Source organism: Dama dama, chromosome 18 (genome assembly GCF_033118175.1).
Source record: "Dama dama isolate Ldn47 chromosome 18, ASM3311817v1, whole genome shotgun sequence".
Taxonomy (NCBI): domain Eukaryota; kingdom Metazoa; phylum Chordata; class Mammalia; order Artiodactyla; family Cervidae; genus Dama; species Dama dama.
Window position 1 is genome coordinate 106,646,634 of NC_083698.1, and position 16,340 is coordinate 106,662,973.

At 46.1% G+C, this 16,340-nt stretch overlaps 1 protein-coding gene across 3 annotated transcripts; it reads left to right on the top strand.

Annotated features, from left to right (window-relative positions):
- The first annotated feature begins 767 nt into the window (after positions 1–767).
- On the top strand, positions 768–15,687 carry ZNF212 (zinc finger protein 212). Of its 3 annotated transcripts, none has more exons than XM_061166018.1 (5): positions 768–930; positions 12,009–12,444; positions 12,549–12,675; positions 13,596–13,685; positions 14,461–15,687. In XM_061166018.1, exons 1-5 carry the CDS (start codon positions 794–796, stop codon positions 15,267–15,269), a joined length of 1,599 nt encoding a protein of 532 aa, XP_061022001.1. In that variant the 5' UTR covers positions 768–793; the 3' UTR covers positions 15,270–15,687. The 3 variants fall into 3 exon arrangements, with proteins under 3 accessions (XP_061022001.1, XP_061022002.1, XP_061022003.1); XM_061166019.1 differs by having other exon boundaries at positions 14,464–15,687; XM_061166020.1 differs by having other exon boundaries at positions 12,060–12,444.
- The last annotated feature ends 653 nt before the right edge of the window (positions 15,688–16,340 follow it).

The window sequence follows — 16,340 nt, forward strand, 5'->3', positions numbered from 1 at the left end:
TATTCTTCTGCCCTGGGCTTCCCTTGTGGCTCAGCTGGCAAAGAATCCACCTGCAATGTGGCAGAGCTGGGTTCGATCCCTGGGTTGGGAAGATCCCCTGGAGAAAGGAAAGGCTACGCACTCCAGTATTCTGGCCTGGAGAATTCCTTGGACTGTATTCCATGGGGTCACAAAGAGTCTGACACGACTGAGCGACTTTCACTTCTTTCATTCTCCCCCATGAGTTTTACACATTTTTTAATCTGTCAAAGCACCTACCAGAGTGCTGGAGAAGCAGAGGTCTATGTGTTGTGTCAGTCGCTCAGTCATGTCTGACTCTCTGCGACCCCATGGACTGTAGCCCAACAGGCTCCTCTGTCCATGGGATTCTCCAGGCAGGAATACTGGAGTGGGTTACTGTTCCCTTCTCCAGGGGGTCTTTGGCACCCAGGGGTCAAACTTGGGTCTCTGCATTGCAGGCAGATTCTTGACCGTCTGAGCGACCAGGGAAGGCCTCCAAATCACTGAATTTGAATGGAATTAAGTGTTTGATAAGGAGTGGTAAACGTATCACGATAAAAACGTAGACAATATTGCTTGTTTGGGGTTCATTAATGAAGCTGTGGTTATACTGAGTCTCGTCTTAAATTCGCAACCGGCCCTTTACTTGGAAAGACCCAGTCCTGCGTCCCTCTCCGGCTGAATGCCGAGGTGTCGTTCACCCTCCTGCCGCACGGGGGCGCTAGGGGAAACCCCGCGCGGCGAGGACCGGCGGGTGGCGCCCGTCTTGGCCCGGGAGGGCCGGATTCCCACAATGCACCTTGCATCAACACGGCGCTGGGGGCGGCTGCCAGGAGGTGCCGGCGGGTGCCCCAGGAAACCCCGGACGCAGCCGGAGGCGTATCAGACGGGCCCCCGGTGGCAGCCATGGCGGAGCTGGCACCTGCTCGGGTAAGAGACCTCCCCGTGTGAGCCCGGGGGCGTGTTGGGGGTAGCGGAGCCCCCGGAGGGGGGCTGGGCTTCGAGATGCGGCCCCGGTGGGGCTGGGCGTCGGTGGTCAGCGGCTGGCGCGGGTCCACGCTGACCTTCCCCCGACTACCCCAACTCCCTGCCCTCTCCCGGACGGTTCTCTCCGCGTCGGCCTTTGCCCCGGCGTCTTCGCCGAGAAACTTCTCCGAGGCTTGTTTCATGTTCTTCGATTTGCTACTGTCCCGACCTGTTTTCGTCGCGCCCTAAGAGAGTCCGTTTCCAAGCTGGTGAGGAGGCGCGGATGGGAAACCCTGGGTCCCCGTCATTGCCAGAGAACTTACCACGTGTTCCGGGACCCCAGGACTCTGCTTCTCTGTGACCAGCCCGTTGTCGGCCTGATGGGGTTGCCCTCGTTCCTTCTGCCGTACTGTCTCCTGCTGCAGACTCTGCCCGGAGTTGCAGCCGCGCTGGTTGAAGTTAAGGCTGGGCTTTCTCTCCCTGGGGGGCAGGTGTTATCCTCACGGTGTAAGTTGCTGGCTTTTTGTCTGGGAAGCTGTCGATCTGTTTCCGTCTCCTGTCCCACATGTCCCCATTCAGGGAATGGCAAGACGTGGAGCTTGGGCACGGAGTCGGGAAACTGGGTTTTAGCCAGTAACTCTGCTCTCAGCTATCTAGTCTAGTGAGTTTAGGCAACTGTGTTCACTTTAAGCCTCTGTTTTCTTAGCTGTAAATTGAGTGTTGTTACTATTTACTAGATGATCTGGTGGCTCAGCGGTGAAGAATCCGCCTGCAATGCAGGAGACCCAGGTTTGATCTCTGGGTCGGGAAGATCCCTTGGAGGAGGCCTTGGCAACCCACTCCATTGTTCCTGCCTGGAGAATCCCATGGACAGAGGATACTGGCGGGCTGTAGTCTATAGGGTGGCAAAGACTAGGACATGACTGAAGCGACTGAGTTTGCATCACACAAGGTTCTTGGCAGCTCTGACATTCTCTTTTTACGAAGTGTTGGTTACTTTGATGATATAAGGATTTGCTATAGAAAGGGCAGGTGGAGTTCAGTTGGTCGTTAGGGCAGCATTTCTTGATCTAGAGACACTTTCAGAATCATGTGAGAGGGCTAAGGAGATCCTGTTGTGAAAATTTGACCATGAGCTGGGTGCGTTGTATTTGATTCTTGTGGGAAGTCAGTAAGAACTAAGGATTGGGAGACTTAATACAGTGTTTGTTTCCAGTGAATTATGGCAAGACACAAATGTTCATGATATCACTATATTTACCTCATTTGATTCCTTTAAGCTAAGGTGATCTAGTCAAAGACTTGCCTTTTCCTCAAGACCACATTATAATACTAAAGTTGGGCTGGAGGACACATTACTAACTTCAGAATACTTCTTCCTAACTGTTCAGTGCAGTTTCCTACACGTTTTCAACAGACCTTGTTAAAAGGAAGTCTTGTCCTCCAAAACCCCCAAGTATGCTTTAATTTATGGATCTATCAATGCAGAACATATTTAAATTGTCCTCGAGCATGTTTCGTCTCTTGTCTTCAGATAAAGGATTCTGTAACTCTTAGTTTGACAGTATGGTCAAAGGGTGCCCTGATGAAAACAACCAAAAATTCTGAGGGGTGGGGGGAACAAATATATTTGAAATGTAGTTAGTAAAAAATATGAAAGAGCCCAAAGCCTAAGTGAAAGAGTGAGTTCTTAAGAGATAAGAAGGATTTCTGAAGCCAACTTTGAGGACATTTGCTGAACATTCATTGGTACAATGAATTTGTAACCTCAAGGGGCATTGGAAAATAGACAAAACTCAGAGCTGAAGATGGGAAGTCTCAGATGCCTTCAACTCCAGTCTCATAACGTGAAACTTCAAAGGGCAACCCTCAGGGTGAACTGGAAGTAAGCTCTTACCTCTCGGGAGTGACTGCAGAGAAAGCCATGACAAACCTTGGTGCTGAGAGATGGGTGCCAGGTGCCCCTTGAGGATTCATGTTGACTCTCCAGGGGGCTTGTTGCCTGAATGCATAGGACCTTGGTGTCTGGGAAACCTTAAGCCAAGAATTTAAAGTAGAGCCTCCAGCTGTCTATCAGAAATGAACCCAAATCTCTGAGGTATTCAACACTTAACTCAGACTGCAAATAATTCTTATAGATACAATCTAAGGAAAAATGAATTCCCAATAAAAAGTTATGCAAAAAGTAATGAAAAACTCTGAGAAAAAGCCAGTAAAATGAATGGGCAAAGAATTAGCCATTCAGAGATTTCAGAGGTTGCAATTTCAGAAGGAAAACATATTGGAATTCTAGTAGGAAACACACACAGTCTGCACTGGAGGCCATGTTTGATGAGTGGTTAGTGGCTGAGGATATCATAGGACTGATGCAAATACAAATACTTAGAAGCCCAGTAGATCCCAATCAGGATAAACATAAAGAAATCTCTACCTAGACACACAATGGTGAAGGTACAGAATACAATGCATAGATAATTCTTTAAAATGATTACCTTCAAATGAACCATTGTTAAGACTGATGAGGTTCATCTCAACAATGCTGGAAGCCAGCCAGCAATAGATTGGCATCGTGGAAAGGCTAAAAGAAAATAACTATGTTGTCCCATATTTATACTTCTCAAAAATATCTTTTTAAAAAATGGTGAAATATTTTCAGACAGAACTGACAATTTGTTACTAGTATACTCATTAAAGGAAATTCTAAAGAATGTACTTCAGGTACAAGGAAAATTATCCTAAGTGGAAAGTGATAATGTAAGAAAATATGATGGTCCATTAAAATGGGTGAATCTAAACAACTATTGTCTGAATAAAATAGTAATACTCTCTTGTGTATTAAAAACAAAGATAGAATTAAAATACATGGCAGCAGTTGGCTCCATAGCTCAGGGGTTAGAGCACTGGTCTTGTAAAATACATGGCAGCATTGATATAAACGTTAGGAAGAGATGATCAAAATTCAGATGTTTAAAGTCTTTGTAAGCAGTTTCTAGGATGGTTGCTAAAAGACTAGACATTGGCTATCTAACTTAAAATTTAAAAGGGGGAATAATAGAATAAGAAAAAAATCCATCTAAAAGAAGGCAAGAAACAGGATGGGATAAATAGCACAAATAAGGTAAAAATAAATAAAAATAGACCAACAATTACAATAAGTGTAAATGGACTAAATGTTTTAGTTAAGAGGCAGAGATTGATAGGATAGTTTAGCAAATGGTTTATAAGAGAGATGACTAAAAGAAAAAGCTATAAAAACAGTTGACTATAAAAGGATATGAAAACATGTACCAGGCTGATACTAATCATGGGAAAATTGGGGACTTCTGTAGTGGTTCTGTAGTTAAAAATCCACCTGCCAGTGTAGGGGACGCGGGTCCAGTCCCAGTGCAGGAAGGTTCCACATGCCGTGGAGCAGCTAAGCTCATGTGCCACAGCTATTGATTCCCTGTGCTGCAGCTCCTGGAGCCAGCGCTCCGCAGCAAGAGAAGCCCCCACAGCGAGAAGCCAGTGCACTGCAACGAGGAATAGCCCCCACTTGCTGCAGCTAGAGAATTCCCATGCACAGCAACAAAGACCCAACACAGCCAAAAATAAAATAAAAGGATAAACAGTATTTTTGAAAAAGGAAAATTTGGCTTAGCTGTATTAATATTGCTAGAGATAAAGGGCTACTACTGCTTTTATTATGGTAAAAGACTTCATTTACCATCCTGATAGAATGTTTCTAATCTATGTGCATCTAATTATATAGCCTCAAAATATGTAAAATAAAAATTGATAGAACTACAAGGAAAATTCACTGTCACAGTAGAAATTTTAACACAACTTTAGTATTTTATGAATAAAAAACTAGTAAGGGTGTAGTGCCTTCAACAGAGCTTTCTGAGATGGTGGAAATATTCTCCGCCCTGTTCAGTGAAGTAGGAACAAAGTGCATGTGGCTGTCGAGCACTTGTAATGTAGCTCAATAGCTGGGGAACTGAAGAACTCAATTTTTAATTAATTTTAATTAATTTACATTTTAGCATCTGCATGTTTCTGGTGGCTGTTACTGTAGGGTAAAGGAGTTAGAGAAGGCGAGGTTCGGAAAAAGAACGAGACCAGCACTTTACAGGAACAGATCACCTTTAAAGAGGCGAGAAGGGGCAGCAGTCAGATTAGTGAGCGGCTGCACTAACCCAAGAAAAGCATAAGTATATAGAGGCATATGTGTGGAAATCTACTGTCCTAAGGGGGCCTGTTCTTCTCCAAGGTTGTTCGGAGTAGTTATCTCGTAAATGGCTGGGTCAAGAAATTCTGGAGATTGGCCAGAGGCTGGGAGCTGGGCGTAATCAACCTTAATGTCCATTTTTTTTCTTTGGGTGAGAGAGTTCTTTGTTTTGCATAGAATGGTGGGGAGGATCCCGAGGGGAGTTTTAACTCCAGGCTATTTTGAGCCGTGTAACTTCCCTTCAGTTACAGTGTGCAGCATGGACACAGAGGATAATAATTTTTTATCCACATAGCTATCGATATATAATTTCAGTGTTTAGAGAGATTAATGAAGAAAAAAGAGAGAAGGCAAAAATGCCCTATTAGAAATGCAAGCGTATTCTGGTGGTTGATGCTGACTGCAGACTGGGACCTTAGGCAGAGTTATTGAACAGAGCATGACCATTACCACCAAGATCATCCCTGTCCATGTGGCTTGGGATTCTTCAGGTGATTCTAGCACCTGCCCATAATGTGCTCCACTTGACCAAACTGTCCCTGACAAAGCCTCCTCTAGTTGCAGATTTGTGAGCAAAATACATGTTGTTGTCTCAAGCCAGTACGTTTTGGAGTTATTTATGATATAGCAACTGATGATTGGAACAGATACCTATGGAATATGTTTAAATATCAAAAGATATTAAAAACACATTAGAAAAGGAGTATATACTGTGAGCGGATTGAAACATTTTTATTCTAAAGATGTCATTTCTCAGATTTATCTGAATTTGATGCAGTGCCAGACAAAATCTGTAAAGATATTTTTGTGAAACCTTTCAAACTTGGAGACTATCACCAGGCCAAAAATAATCAAGATACTTCTGTAAAATAAGTAGGAGGGACTTGTACCAGGAATCAATAATTATCAAAAAGCTGTGTCATTAAGACAGTAATTTTTTTGGTAAAGCAGTAGAAAATTGACCCATAGAACAGAAGAGACATGCCAGAAACAGACTGATTTCATGTATGAAAACTTGACTTATGACAGAGATAGCAGGTGAGTTTTTCAGTATATAGTATTAGATCTGTTGACTTCCCATATGAAAAGTGAGGCTTGCACTGTACACAAATACTGTCTCAATTCTAGTTGAGATAAATACTTGAATGTGAAAGTCAAAACTATCAAGTGTTTAGAAGACAGTATCGTGTGATATAGATGTTTTTTGTACACCTGACTTGAAAGTTCAAACCAGAAGAGAATTAATACTGATGAAAAAAACTCACCTACATTAAAACTTTATATTGAGCAGTAATAAAGAGAATTTTAAAATGAGGCACAAATAAGGGAAGTTATTTGTAATACATATAACTGATAGATTAGCATACAGAATTTACAGACAAATTGTATTAGACAACCTCATAAATACTTAGAGAAGTCAGATAACCCAAAAGATAAATGGACTAAAGACTTCAGCACTGAAGGAGAAATTTGAATGGCCAGTACAATTAAGGAAAGATGCTTATCCCTTGCTAGTAATAAAAAAAAAAATGCAGATGAAAACCATGATGAGATGTCATTTCAGATCTACAGAGGGACACGCACAAGGCCTTCCCTGGTGTCTCAGAAGGGAAGGAGTCTGCCTGCAGTGCAAGAGACCCAGGTTTGATCCCTGGGTCCTGAAGATCCCCTCGAGAAAGAAATGGTTACCCACTCCAGTATTCTTGCCTGGAGAATTCCATAGACAGAGGAGCCTGGCAGGCTATAGTCCATGGGCTTACAAAGAGTCAGACATGACTGAGCAGCTATCACTTTCACTTTGCTAGAGGGACACAAATTTTATTTTGACAGTGATGATACTTACAGATTTCTTATGGGAGTGAAATTGACAAAACTACTTTGGAAAACATTTGACATTATCTGTTTAAATTCAGGATGTGTATATACCCTATGAGCCAACAATTCCCTTCCTAGGACTATGCTCTTGGAAAACTTGCCCATATCCACTAGAAGCCAGGTACAGTTCTGTTCATCATACTACTGTTTGTAATGATAAAGATGAGGAAACACCAGTAGTGGAATGGAAAAATAAATTGTGGTGTAGTCACAAGGTAGAATATTATACAGCAGTGAAAATGAATTAATCAAAGCCACCTGCAATACCAAGCTGTTCCCTGGAGTTGTAGAAGAGTGACTTGTTGGTGTAAAATCCTAAAACATGAACAATGAGAAGAATATATTTTTTGGAAACACACGTGGTAAAAAAAAAAAGAAAAATGAAAAAGGGCAGTTAATAGTGAAAAACCAAATTTGGGATAGTAGTTACTTCAGAGAGTTGCACAAAGGACTGTAAAGTTGATACATAAATAAAACACACGCACACACAGGCATGCCTCACTGTGTTGCGCTTTGCTTTACTGCCCTTGACCGTTTCTGACCAGTTGAAGGTTTATGGCAGCTCTCTGTTGAGCAAGTCTATCACCTGCCATTTTTCCAACATATTTGCCCACCTCGTATCTCTGTGTCACGTTTTGGTGATTCTCAGAATATTTTGAACTTTTTCGTTGTTATTATATTTGTTATGGTGATCAATGATCTTTGATGTTAATACTGCAAAAAAGATTCCGACTCAATGGAGGCTCAGATGATGGTTAGCATTTTTTGGCAATAAAGTATTTTTAAATTAAGGTATATACTGTTTTTTAGACATAACGCTATTGCATTAGATTACAGAATAGTGTAAACATAACTTTTCATATGTACTAGAAAATCAGAAATTCATTTGACTTGCTTTATTGTCATACCTGCTTTATTGTGGTGGTTTGGAACTGAGCCCATGGTATCTCCAAGGTAGTCTCTGTGTGTGTGTGCACATATGTGTTTAATTTTAATTAATTAGCTTTTGTACCTGAATGCTGGTTACACAGAGATTTGTTGTCACTACTTTATATATTTTATGTATTACGCTAAATATTCTTTTTTTTCTGTTCAATACAAAAAGTCATCTATCTCAGAGTTAGAAGCAACCTTAAATATCATCTAGTCCAGCTTTGTCCAGTATCACTTTAGAGTGTTGTTTAATGTTTTACTCAAGCAGCTTGTAGGTTTCCTAAGAGCAGGGGCTGTGTCTCATAAGCAGTGATTGTGGCTTTCAGACCATAGCTGCAGGCCCGGTGTATGATACATGATCTGACAGCAAGATACAATTTGCAAGCAGGACTGTCCCAGAAAATCCAGAAATATGGTGAGTGTAAGTGTACTTTTTAAAGATTTCTCATTGCCTTCAGGAGTATTCTTATGTATGAAACCTAAGGAAAAAATTATAGAGGAGTATGTGTTTAGTGAAAAAGTCAAACAAGCAATAGTTTATAATCAAAGATTAAAGTCCCTGTCTCTCACATCCTGAGGCTGACTTGTGTTAGTATAGTTTGGTGAATATCTTCCCACACCTTCCTGTGTGCTAAAACAAACATATACACTTATCTTGTCTCTTCTTTAGGAAAGTGAAGTCATAATAAATGTGCTTCCCTCAGAGTTGCCTTTTATCCTATCAGTGTATGATGAACATTCTTCCAGATCGTACACATAGCTCTAAGTCATTCTGTTTAACAATTGTGTGACATCATCTCTGTGGCACAGTTCATTTAACCGTCTTCTTACTGATAGACAGCTAGAGGGAGCTCCCTTGCGGCCCAGGGTTAGGACTTGGCACCGTCCCGTGCCCTAGTCACTCCAGTCGTGTCTGAGCTCCTTGTGACTCTTATGGACTGTCGCCGGCCAGGCTCCTCTGTTCATGGAATTCTCCAGGCGAGAATACTGGAATGAGTTGCCAGTTCCTATTTCAGGGGATCTTTCCTACCCAGGGAGTGAGCCTTCATTTCTTGAGTCTCCTGCGTTGACAGGTGGATTCCTTACCCACTGGGCCACCTGGGGAGCCAGTCACTACTGTGGCCCAGGTTCAACACCTGATCAGGGAGCTGTCCTGTAAGCCACTTGGTGCAGACAAAAAAAAGACATCAAGATTATTTCCAGGTTTTGGCTCTTCCAAAGAATGTTGTCATCTTCGTATGTATGTCGCTGAATAATAATCTGTTTATTTTTGAAGAGTCCCTTGGTGGTATCACTAGGTGAAAGGGTTTTTAATGATCTTTTGGATATTTTCTTCCCTCAAAGTCTGTAGTATTTTTCATTCCTTCCAGGAATGTTTATGAGGGTACCAGACTTACCACGTCATAGTTGGCTCTGATTGTTGTTCCCTTTCCCTCTCTTTCATATTTCTCAAACAAGTTGATGAAAAGTGATTTCACTTGGTTGTATTTGCGTTCCTGACAGCTAATGTGGTTGTCTTTTCATTTGCTTACTGACCACCTACATTTCCACTTTTGCAAATTATTTATAGTCTGCAGTTTTATGTTTGGGTTATTTATCTTTTCTTTCTGATTCATATCCTGTTTACAAATATTCTCTTCCTGTTTGTTTCTCGACTTTGTTTATGGTATCTTTTATGATAGCTAACATTTTCTCCTTCCTTGATACTCTGCGTCCTGTTTACTGAGATATAATTTACACACAATAAAATTCACCCCTTAAGCATAACTGTAGTTCAGTGAGTTTTGAAAAATGTATAGCCATCATATTACCAAGTTATAGAATATTGTCATCATCATCCCCAAAAGTACTCCCTAAGTAAGTAATTTACTCCAGTCCCAGCCCCTGGCAACCACTGATGTGTCTATAGTTTTGTCTTTTGCTGAATGTTATGTAAGTGAATGCAGTATGTAGCATTTTGTGTCTGGTGTCTTTCACATTTGTGATCTTGAGATTCATCCATGTTGTTATAGGTATCAATAATTCATTCCTTTTTATTGCTGAGGAGTATTCTGATATAAGGTGGAGAAGGAAATGGCAACCTACTCCAGTATCCTTGCCTGGAGAATTCTATGGACAGAGAAGCCTGGTAGGTTACAGTCCGTTGGGTCGCAAAGAGTCGGACACGCTGAGTGACTGACACTAACCATTCTGGTATAAGGTGTATCTTTCCTAGGGCCGCTGTAACAAAGGCCCACCAGCTAGGTGGCCTAACCAGCAAAGTGACTGTCTCAGTTCTGGAGGCTAGAAGTCTGACCTCCAGGGGCCCACAGGGTTGGTTCTTTACGAGAACCGTGAGGCGGCATCTGTTCCCTGCTCTCCCCTGGCTTCTGCCGGCGCCAGGTGTTCCTTGGCTTGTGGCAGCGCAGCTCCAGCCTCTGCTCCAGATCCACGTGTGCGTCTCCACACTGTGTCTTCCCTCTGTGTGTATGTCTCCGTGTCTGTATTTCTCCCACATTCTTAGGACACCAGTCACTCTGGATTAGGGCCCACCCTCCTGACCTCATTTTAACTTGATGCATGGTGAAGACTATCTCCAAGTCAGATCACATGGGGATTAGGACTTCCTCCTGTGCTTTTGGGGAGACACAGTTCAACCTATAACGAACGGATGGATCACCATTGGTTTGTTTATCCGTTCACCAGTTGATGGACATTCAAATTGTTTCTGTCATGATAGATAATTTAAAACAAAAGAAAAGAGGAAGCTTGGCTTGCCTGCTCTTTTTAGCCTTTGAGGACGTGGAAGAGGAGGGATGTTATTTCTCTGCTCAGATCCCAACCCACCTTCCTGTTTGGAAAACAGTGCTAGCAAGTAACACAGTGCTGGGCCACAGAAAGGAAAGAGACTCCAAAAAACTAGAGACTTTTAAAGGCAAAATGTGTGGTGAAATGATTTTATCCAGTAATCAAATTTTTTTTTGGTTTCATTTGTATTTTTCTTTTACATTAAACTTTTCTTCACATGTTTTTTAAGGGGGATATTTAAGCCTTTGATTTAAATAGCTCAGTAACGAACTGAGTTGGTTACCTGGACTAGGTCACGGCCAAACTTAAATGTTCAGTTCTGTGCCATTGGTTGGCCTCATCTCATCTCCTCTTTCTCTAGACCATAAGCTCAGGCCCTGTCAGTTCATCCAAAGATATTTCCTTCCAATGTCTTGTTCTCCATGTCCTCATTATAGTTAGAGAAGCAGCCTTGAATAAAGTGTGTGCCATATAAGAGAATATGAAGCTTTGGGGGTTTAAGACTGACATAAACATACAGTGTGGGCAAGAGGACAGCTCAGAAACACTTCCCAGGTGTTGGTTTTATTAATTCTGAGCTTCAGCCACTGTCAGGGACAGACCCTAAAAATGTGAAGCCTAGGGACAGTGCCCGAGGACTCAGGCCATTTAAGTAAATGTTTCTGAAGGATTCAGTTTTCACTATCCTCGTTGGTAAGTTGCAAAGGTGAATGTGGTGAGTCTTTTAGGTCCTGCTAAGGAATTTTGTCTTGATTGTGGAGAGCCACCTGCAGGGCTGACGTGATCCACTGCGAAGTCTGGCAGGAGTGTGGAGGTGAGAGTGGATGGAAATCACATCATTTATCATAGCAGAGTACCATACATACTCTAAAATATCAAATAGAAAAAAATTGACTTAAAAACATGAATACTGACACTGGAAAGTTGTACTGAAAAGGCTGGCTGTGAAACACAAGTAACAAAACACTTACGATGGCAGTTTTGTTGAAAAACAAAATAAGCTAAAAGATGGGGGCGGGGGGAACCTGTAGGAAACAGCAAAATTCCAACAGCCTGTTTCTGGATGGTGATATTTCACATAGATGTTTCTTTCTTTCTCCTTTTCTGTTTCTTCTTCTTACGGCATGTATGTGTAATCTGAAGTATCAGAGTATGAAAGCACATGCTTTTTAAACTAAAAAAGAAAAAAGTAGAAACGAGGTTCCATAGTGTTTCTGGACCCCTTGTGTGTTTTTAGCCTGTTGTTTGGAAGAGATCGCCTGACCCTGCACCTGGTTCTTCAGCACAGGAGGAAGCACCGCTCCAGCCCTCTGACTTCCTCCACGCTGCCCCCACAAGCAACGGAGAAAAGCTCCTACCTGGAGACCACAGAGATCTCACTCTGGACCGTGGTGGCCGCCATCCAGGCCGTGGAGAAGAAGGTGGAGTCCCAGGCCGCCCGCCTGCTGACTCTGGAGGGGCGGACGGGGACGGCCGAGAAGAAGCTGGCCGACTGTGAGAAGACGGCCGTGGAGTTCGGGAACCAACTGGAGGGCAAGTGGGCCGTGCTGGGGACCCTGCTCCAGGAGTACGGGCTGCTGCAGAGGCGGCTGGAGAACGTGGAGAACCTGCTGAGGAACAGGAACTTCTGGGTCCTGCGGCTGCCACCCGGCAGCAAGGGCGAGGCCCCCAAGGTAAGCCTGATTCTTAGGGGCTGGCAGTGAAGATTTCTCAGTGGCCGGCTTTTCCTTTGTATCCTTAATCGGAGGCCCTCACTGTGTGACATTTGTGATTCCAGGTGTCCAGGTCACTTGAAAATGATGGAGTCTGCTTTTCGGAGCAGGAGTGGGAGAACCTGGAGGACTGGCAGAAGGAGCTCTATGCCAACGTGATGAAGAGCAACTATGAGACTCTGGTCTCTCTGAGTAGGTAGCTTTTCTCCCTGAACCTCGCCCTCAGACATCCTGCAATTCCTGACCGAGGTGTTTGTGACCCGGGCTTCACCTGGGATTCTCGTGGCTGTGAGTCCTCTCTTGGCCTCAGCCGGGTTGAGTAATGGGAGTCTCCAGGCCCTCAGTTTAGGAAGACTCTTGGAAAGGTTTTGTATTTCTTCTCTGTATTCACGTAGTCAGTTCTTGATAGCGTTTATACTAATAGATAAAATGTCGTCATGTGCATTAGAGTGTAACACAACTAGGATACCTCAAGCTGTTTTTAATACTTAGGACGGCTTGACAAGAAATCCTTTGTTACCTGGGATGGGCAGGCAGCAGGGACTCACCAAACAAGGTTTCTTGGCATTTACCTGGAATTACAGCCGGTCCTGTGGTTTCCAAGTTCATATTGTGTTGATTAGAAGTGCTGCTTGATAGATGTTCATCTTTATAGGTAAAATAATAGACGCATTTTGTTTGGTTCTAAACTCCTTTAGAACCAAGGTCTGTGGAGGCTTGTCCAGAAGGCCGGTGTGACCAGAGCGGAGGGAGGGAGACGGAAGGGGAAGATGGTCAGAGAGGAGACGGTGAGCTTGGCTGGGTCGCAGGTGCTGGTGGCTGTTGCCTTGTCTGTCTCAGTGGGGACAGCAGTGCTCACCTTGCCTTGCAGGGCTGTGGCCCAGGTGAAGTTAGACCCCCGGAAAGGAGCCCCCGTCCACATTGAAGGTGGCCATTAGCCAAATGGATCCTTCGAATTGGCTGTAATTTTCTGAATTGTCCGAAACTGCTAGGGGAAAGTGACTGTGAATCTTCTGAAGTTTTACCTTCAGCTCCTTGACTTCGGTCGCCTTGTTCACTGGCAAATGACCAGTCCTGTCTTCTGGGCTCACGCTGTGCCCTTTCCACCCCAGAGGTGCTCGGCCAGCCTGAAGGAGACATGGAGTTGGGTGCAGAGATGCCGGGTGACTTGGAGGAGGAAGAGTCTCATGGTGGCCAACCAGGTGAGTGGCTCCAGAATTCCATCCCCGTCCCGCCCCTGGCAGCCTGTCGTGAGCTTTGCCACTACCAAACTGCCCCATACTGATTGTCAGTCGCCTTGTCCAACGTTTATTCTAAACTCCTTTATGGTTGTCTTGAGTTCACCTCTAATACGTGGCTCTTACCTCCTTCACTGCTGCGGGGAGTCCTTGAGACTGGCGGCCGCCTCGCCCTTCCGTGTCCCTACAGGTTGGAGTACCTAATAGACATGAGTCAGAACCCAGCGGAGACAGAGCAGGGTGGGTCAGATCTGCAGGAGTGAGGCTCGCTGGGCAAGAGGCAGGAGAAGCCACTGGGAACCAGGTCATCTGGGGAGACTATGCAGGAAGAACAGAACTGGATACTGGATTTCTAAGCTACACGTTTATGTGTGTGTGTGTTTTATTGTTCACATTTATTATTTTAACACTCTTAACACTTAAAGTAGCTTATGCGTTACCTGTGTTTTATCTAGCCATTTTCTACAGAGGTTGAAAGCAAATTTGTGGACAAGCTTGGAGAACTTATAACAGTGTCTGTAAGCATAATGTATTTAGATTCCAATCAGCACGTCTCTACCTGAGTATAGGTTTAGTTTTTCAGGTCTTGCAAGCCACTCAGTCTCCTCCTCTTTCAGATTGTCCCAGTTCCCTTGGTCCTGGGGTACTCTAATTTGAGCCCTTCTGAAGCTCGCTGAGGTATGTTTAGCTCTGAAACAACCTAGACTGTGATCTCTTTTGTGGTTCTCCTTTCTCTCAGCAGTGGAGGAGGTTGTGGTCAAGCAGGAGACACAGTACACGCAGGACAGCTCCGCGGACCTTCCCAGAGAGTGCTCGGGCTTTGCCAACGAGCAGGCTCTCCTGAGTCCGGAGCAGGCTGAGCTCTGGGATGGGCAGGGCAGGTCCATCCTCTTGGAATCAGGTCCTGGGGACACTCGTCTGGAGGAGCCCACCGAGGGCGGGAGACACCCTGGCAGTGGCAGAACTCTGGGCTGCCCCCCGAAGCGCAAGTGTCACAAGCAGCTGCAGCCGGGTCAGGAGTGTGGGCAAGGCCTGCTGCTGAGAAGGGACAGCGCTGGCCCCTGCGGATGTCCCGAGTGCGAGGCCTCACACCCGCAGACCCCCTCGGAGCCAGAGGCGAGGCCCCGGCCCCAGCTGAAGCCCCCAGCCCGGAAGGCGCATCCGCTCCAGTGCGACGTGTGCGCGAGGAGCTTCCGCTGCCGGGTGAGCCTGCTGACCCACCAGCGCTGCCACCTGCAGGAGGCCGCCCGGGCCGGCCGCCCGGCCCAGGAGCGGTTCTCACCCAACAGCCTGGTCGCCCTGCCCGGCCACATCCCCTGGAGAAGGAGCCGGGGCTCCCTCCTCTGCGGCTACTGCGGCAAGAGCTTCAGCCACCCGTCGGACCTGGTGCGGCACCAGCGCATCCACACGGGCGAGCGGCCCTACAGCTGCCCGGAGTGCGAGAAGAGCTTCGTGCAGAAGCAGCACCTCCTGCAGCACCAGAAGATCCACCAGCGGGAGCGGGGCGGGCTGGCCCTGCAGCCCGCCAGGCCCAGCGGCCTGCTCTAGGGGTGCCAGCCCCTCACCCAGCGGAGGGGGGGTGGGGGGAGCTGGCACTGTCCCCCAACAGACACCGCAGGGTTGGAGACTGACTTCTCCCTGAGGGGGCTCTCTCTGGTTTGCTTTCCGTGGCCAGGCACCGGGCCAAGCCCAGAGGCTGTCTTGAAATCCAGGGGAGGCGGGGAGCCTGGGCCAGGCCTCTCCTGCCATCTCTGGTTTCTGTCCGAGCAGAAAGTCACAGGCTGGGCGGGGCTGTCTGACCCTGCCGGCCGGGGGCCTCTCCCAGCCTCTGGGTCTTCCTAGGGGTTAAGTCCGAGTCGGAGGAGTGAGCGGGCGCGTGGATGCACAGCCTCGTAGGTCCTCCTCTTCCGTGGTCTCCTGGTTCCGGACAAGTAGAGGAGATAATTAAAGGGAACTGCTTACCTTGCTCTGAAGAACCTTTTTTTTTTGGCAGGGGGGAAATTAGATTTTAGTTGATGAAGAAAGCCAGCGCTGTTTAAATTTCCAGAGTCGTAGAAGTTGTTCCTAACGGGGACCTGGCTTGCCCTCCAGGAGGGAGTCACTCATGGGCTCGCTTAGCCCACCCACATTCAGTCAGGCCAGAGGCCGGGACGAAGTGCTGAGCCCCCTGTCGTGGGGGTCCTGGGCGCTCCGGGGGCACTAACCGACCACGAGGGACAGCGTAGTGAGGGAGCCCGCAGAGCCCCTGCTGGGCGGGGAGGGTCCAGGAGAGGAGCTGGGGTACGGCTGCTTCTGCGAGGGGGGCTCCTCCCTGCCCTTCCAGCCCATCCCCGCTGTGCTTCCACAGCCTCCCAGGGTGGAGAGCCCCGTTTTCACTTTGGGTTGGTCAGCTTGTACCCGTGCGGCAGTCCCTTGAGTTGGTCCCTGTTACACCAGTTGTTTCTTGAGGTTGTTCAGATCACACACCCTGCACACTTGTTCTGGGCCTGATTTCCTGAAAGGATGGAGAAAAAGCACCGTGTCTCTCAGGAGTGTTGGATGCCCGCCCCCTGTTGGGGAGGGGGGAGCTGGGAGCAGGCTCCTGGGTCCTGTGTGTGTCCCCTTTGATGATGTGCAGTT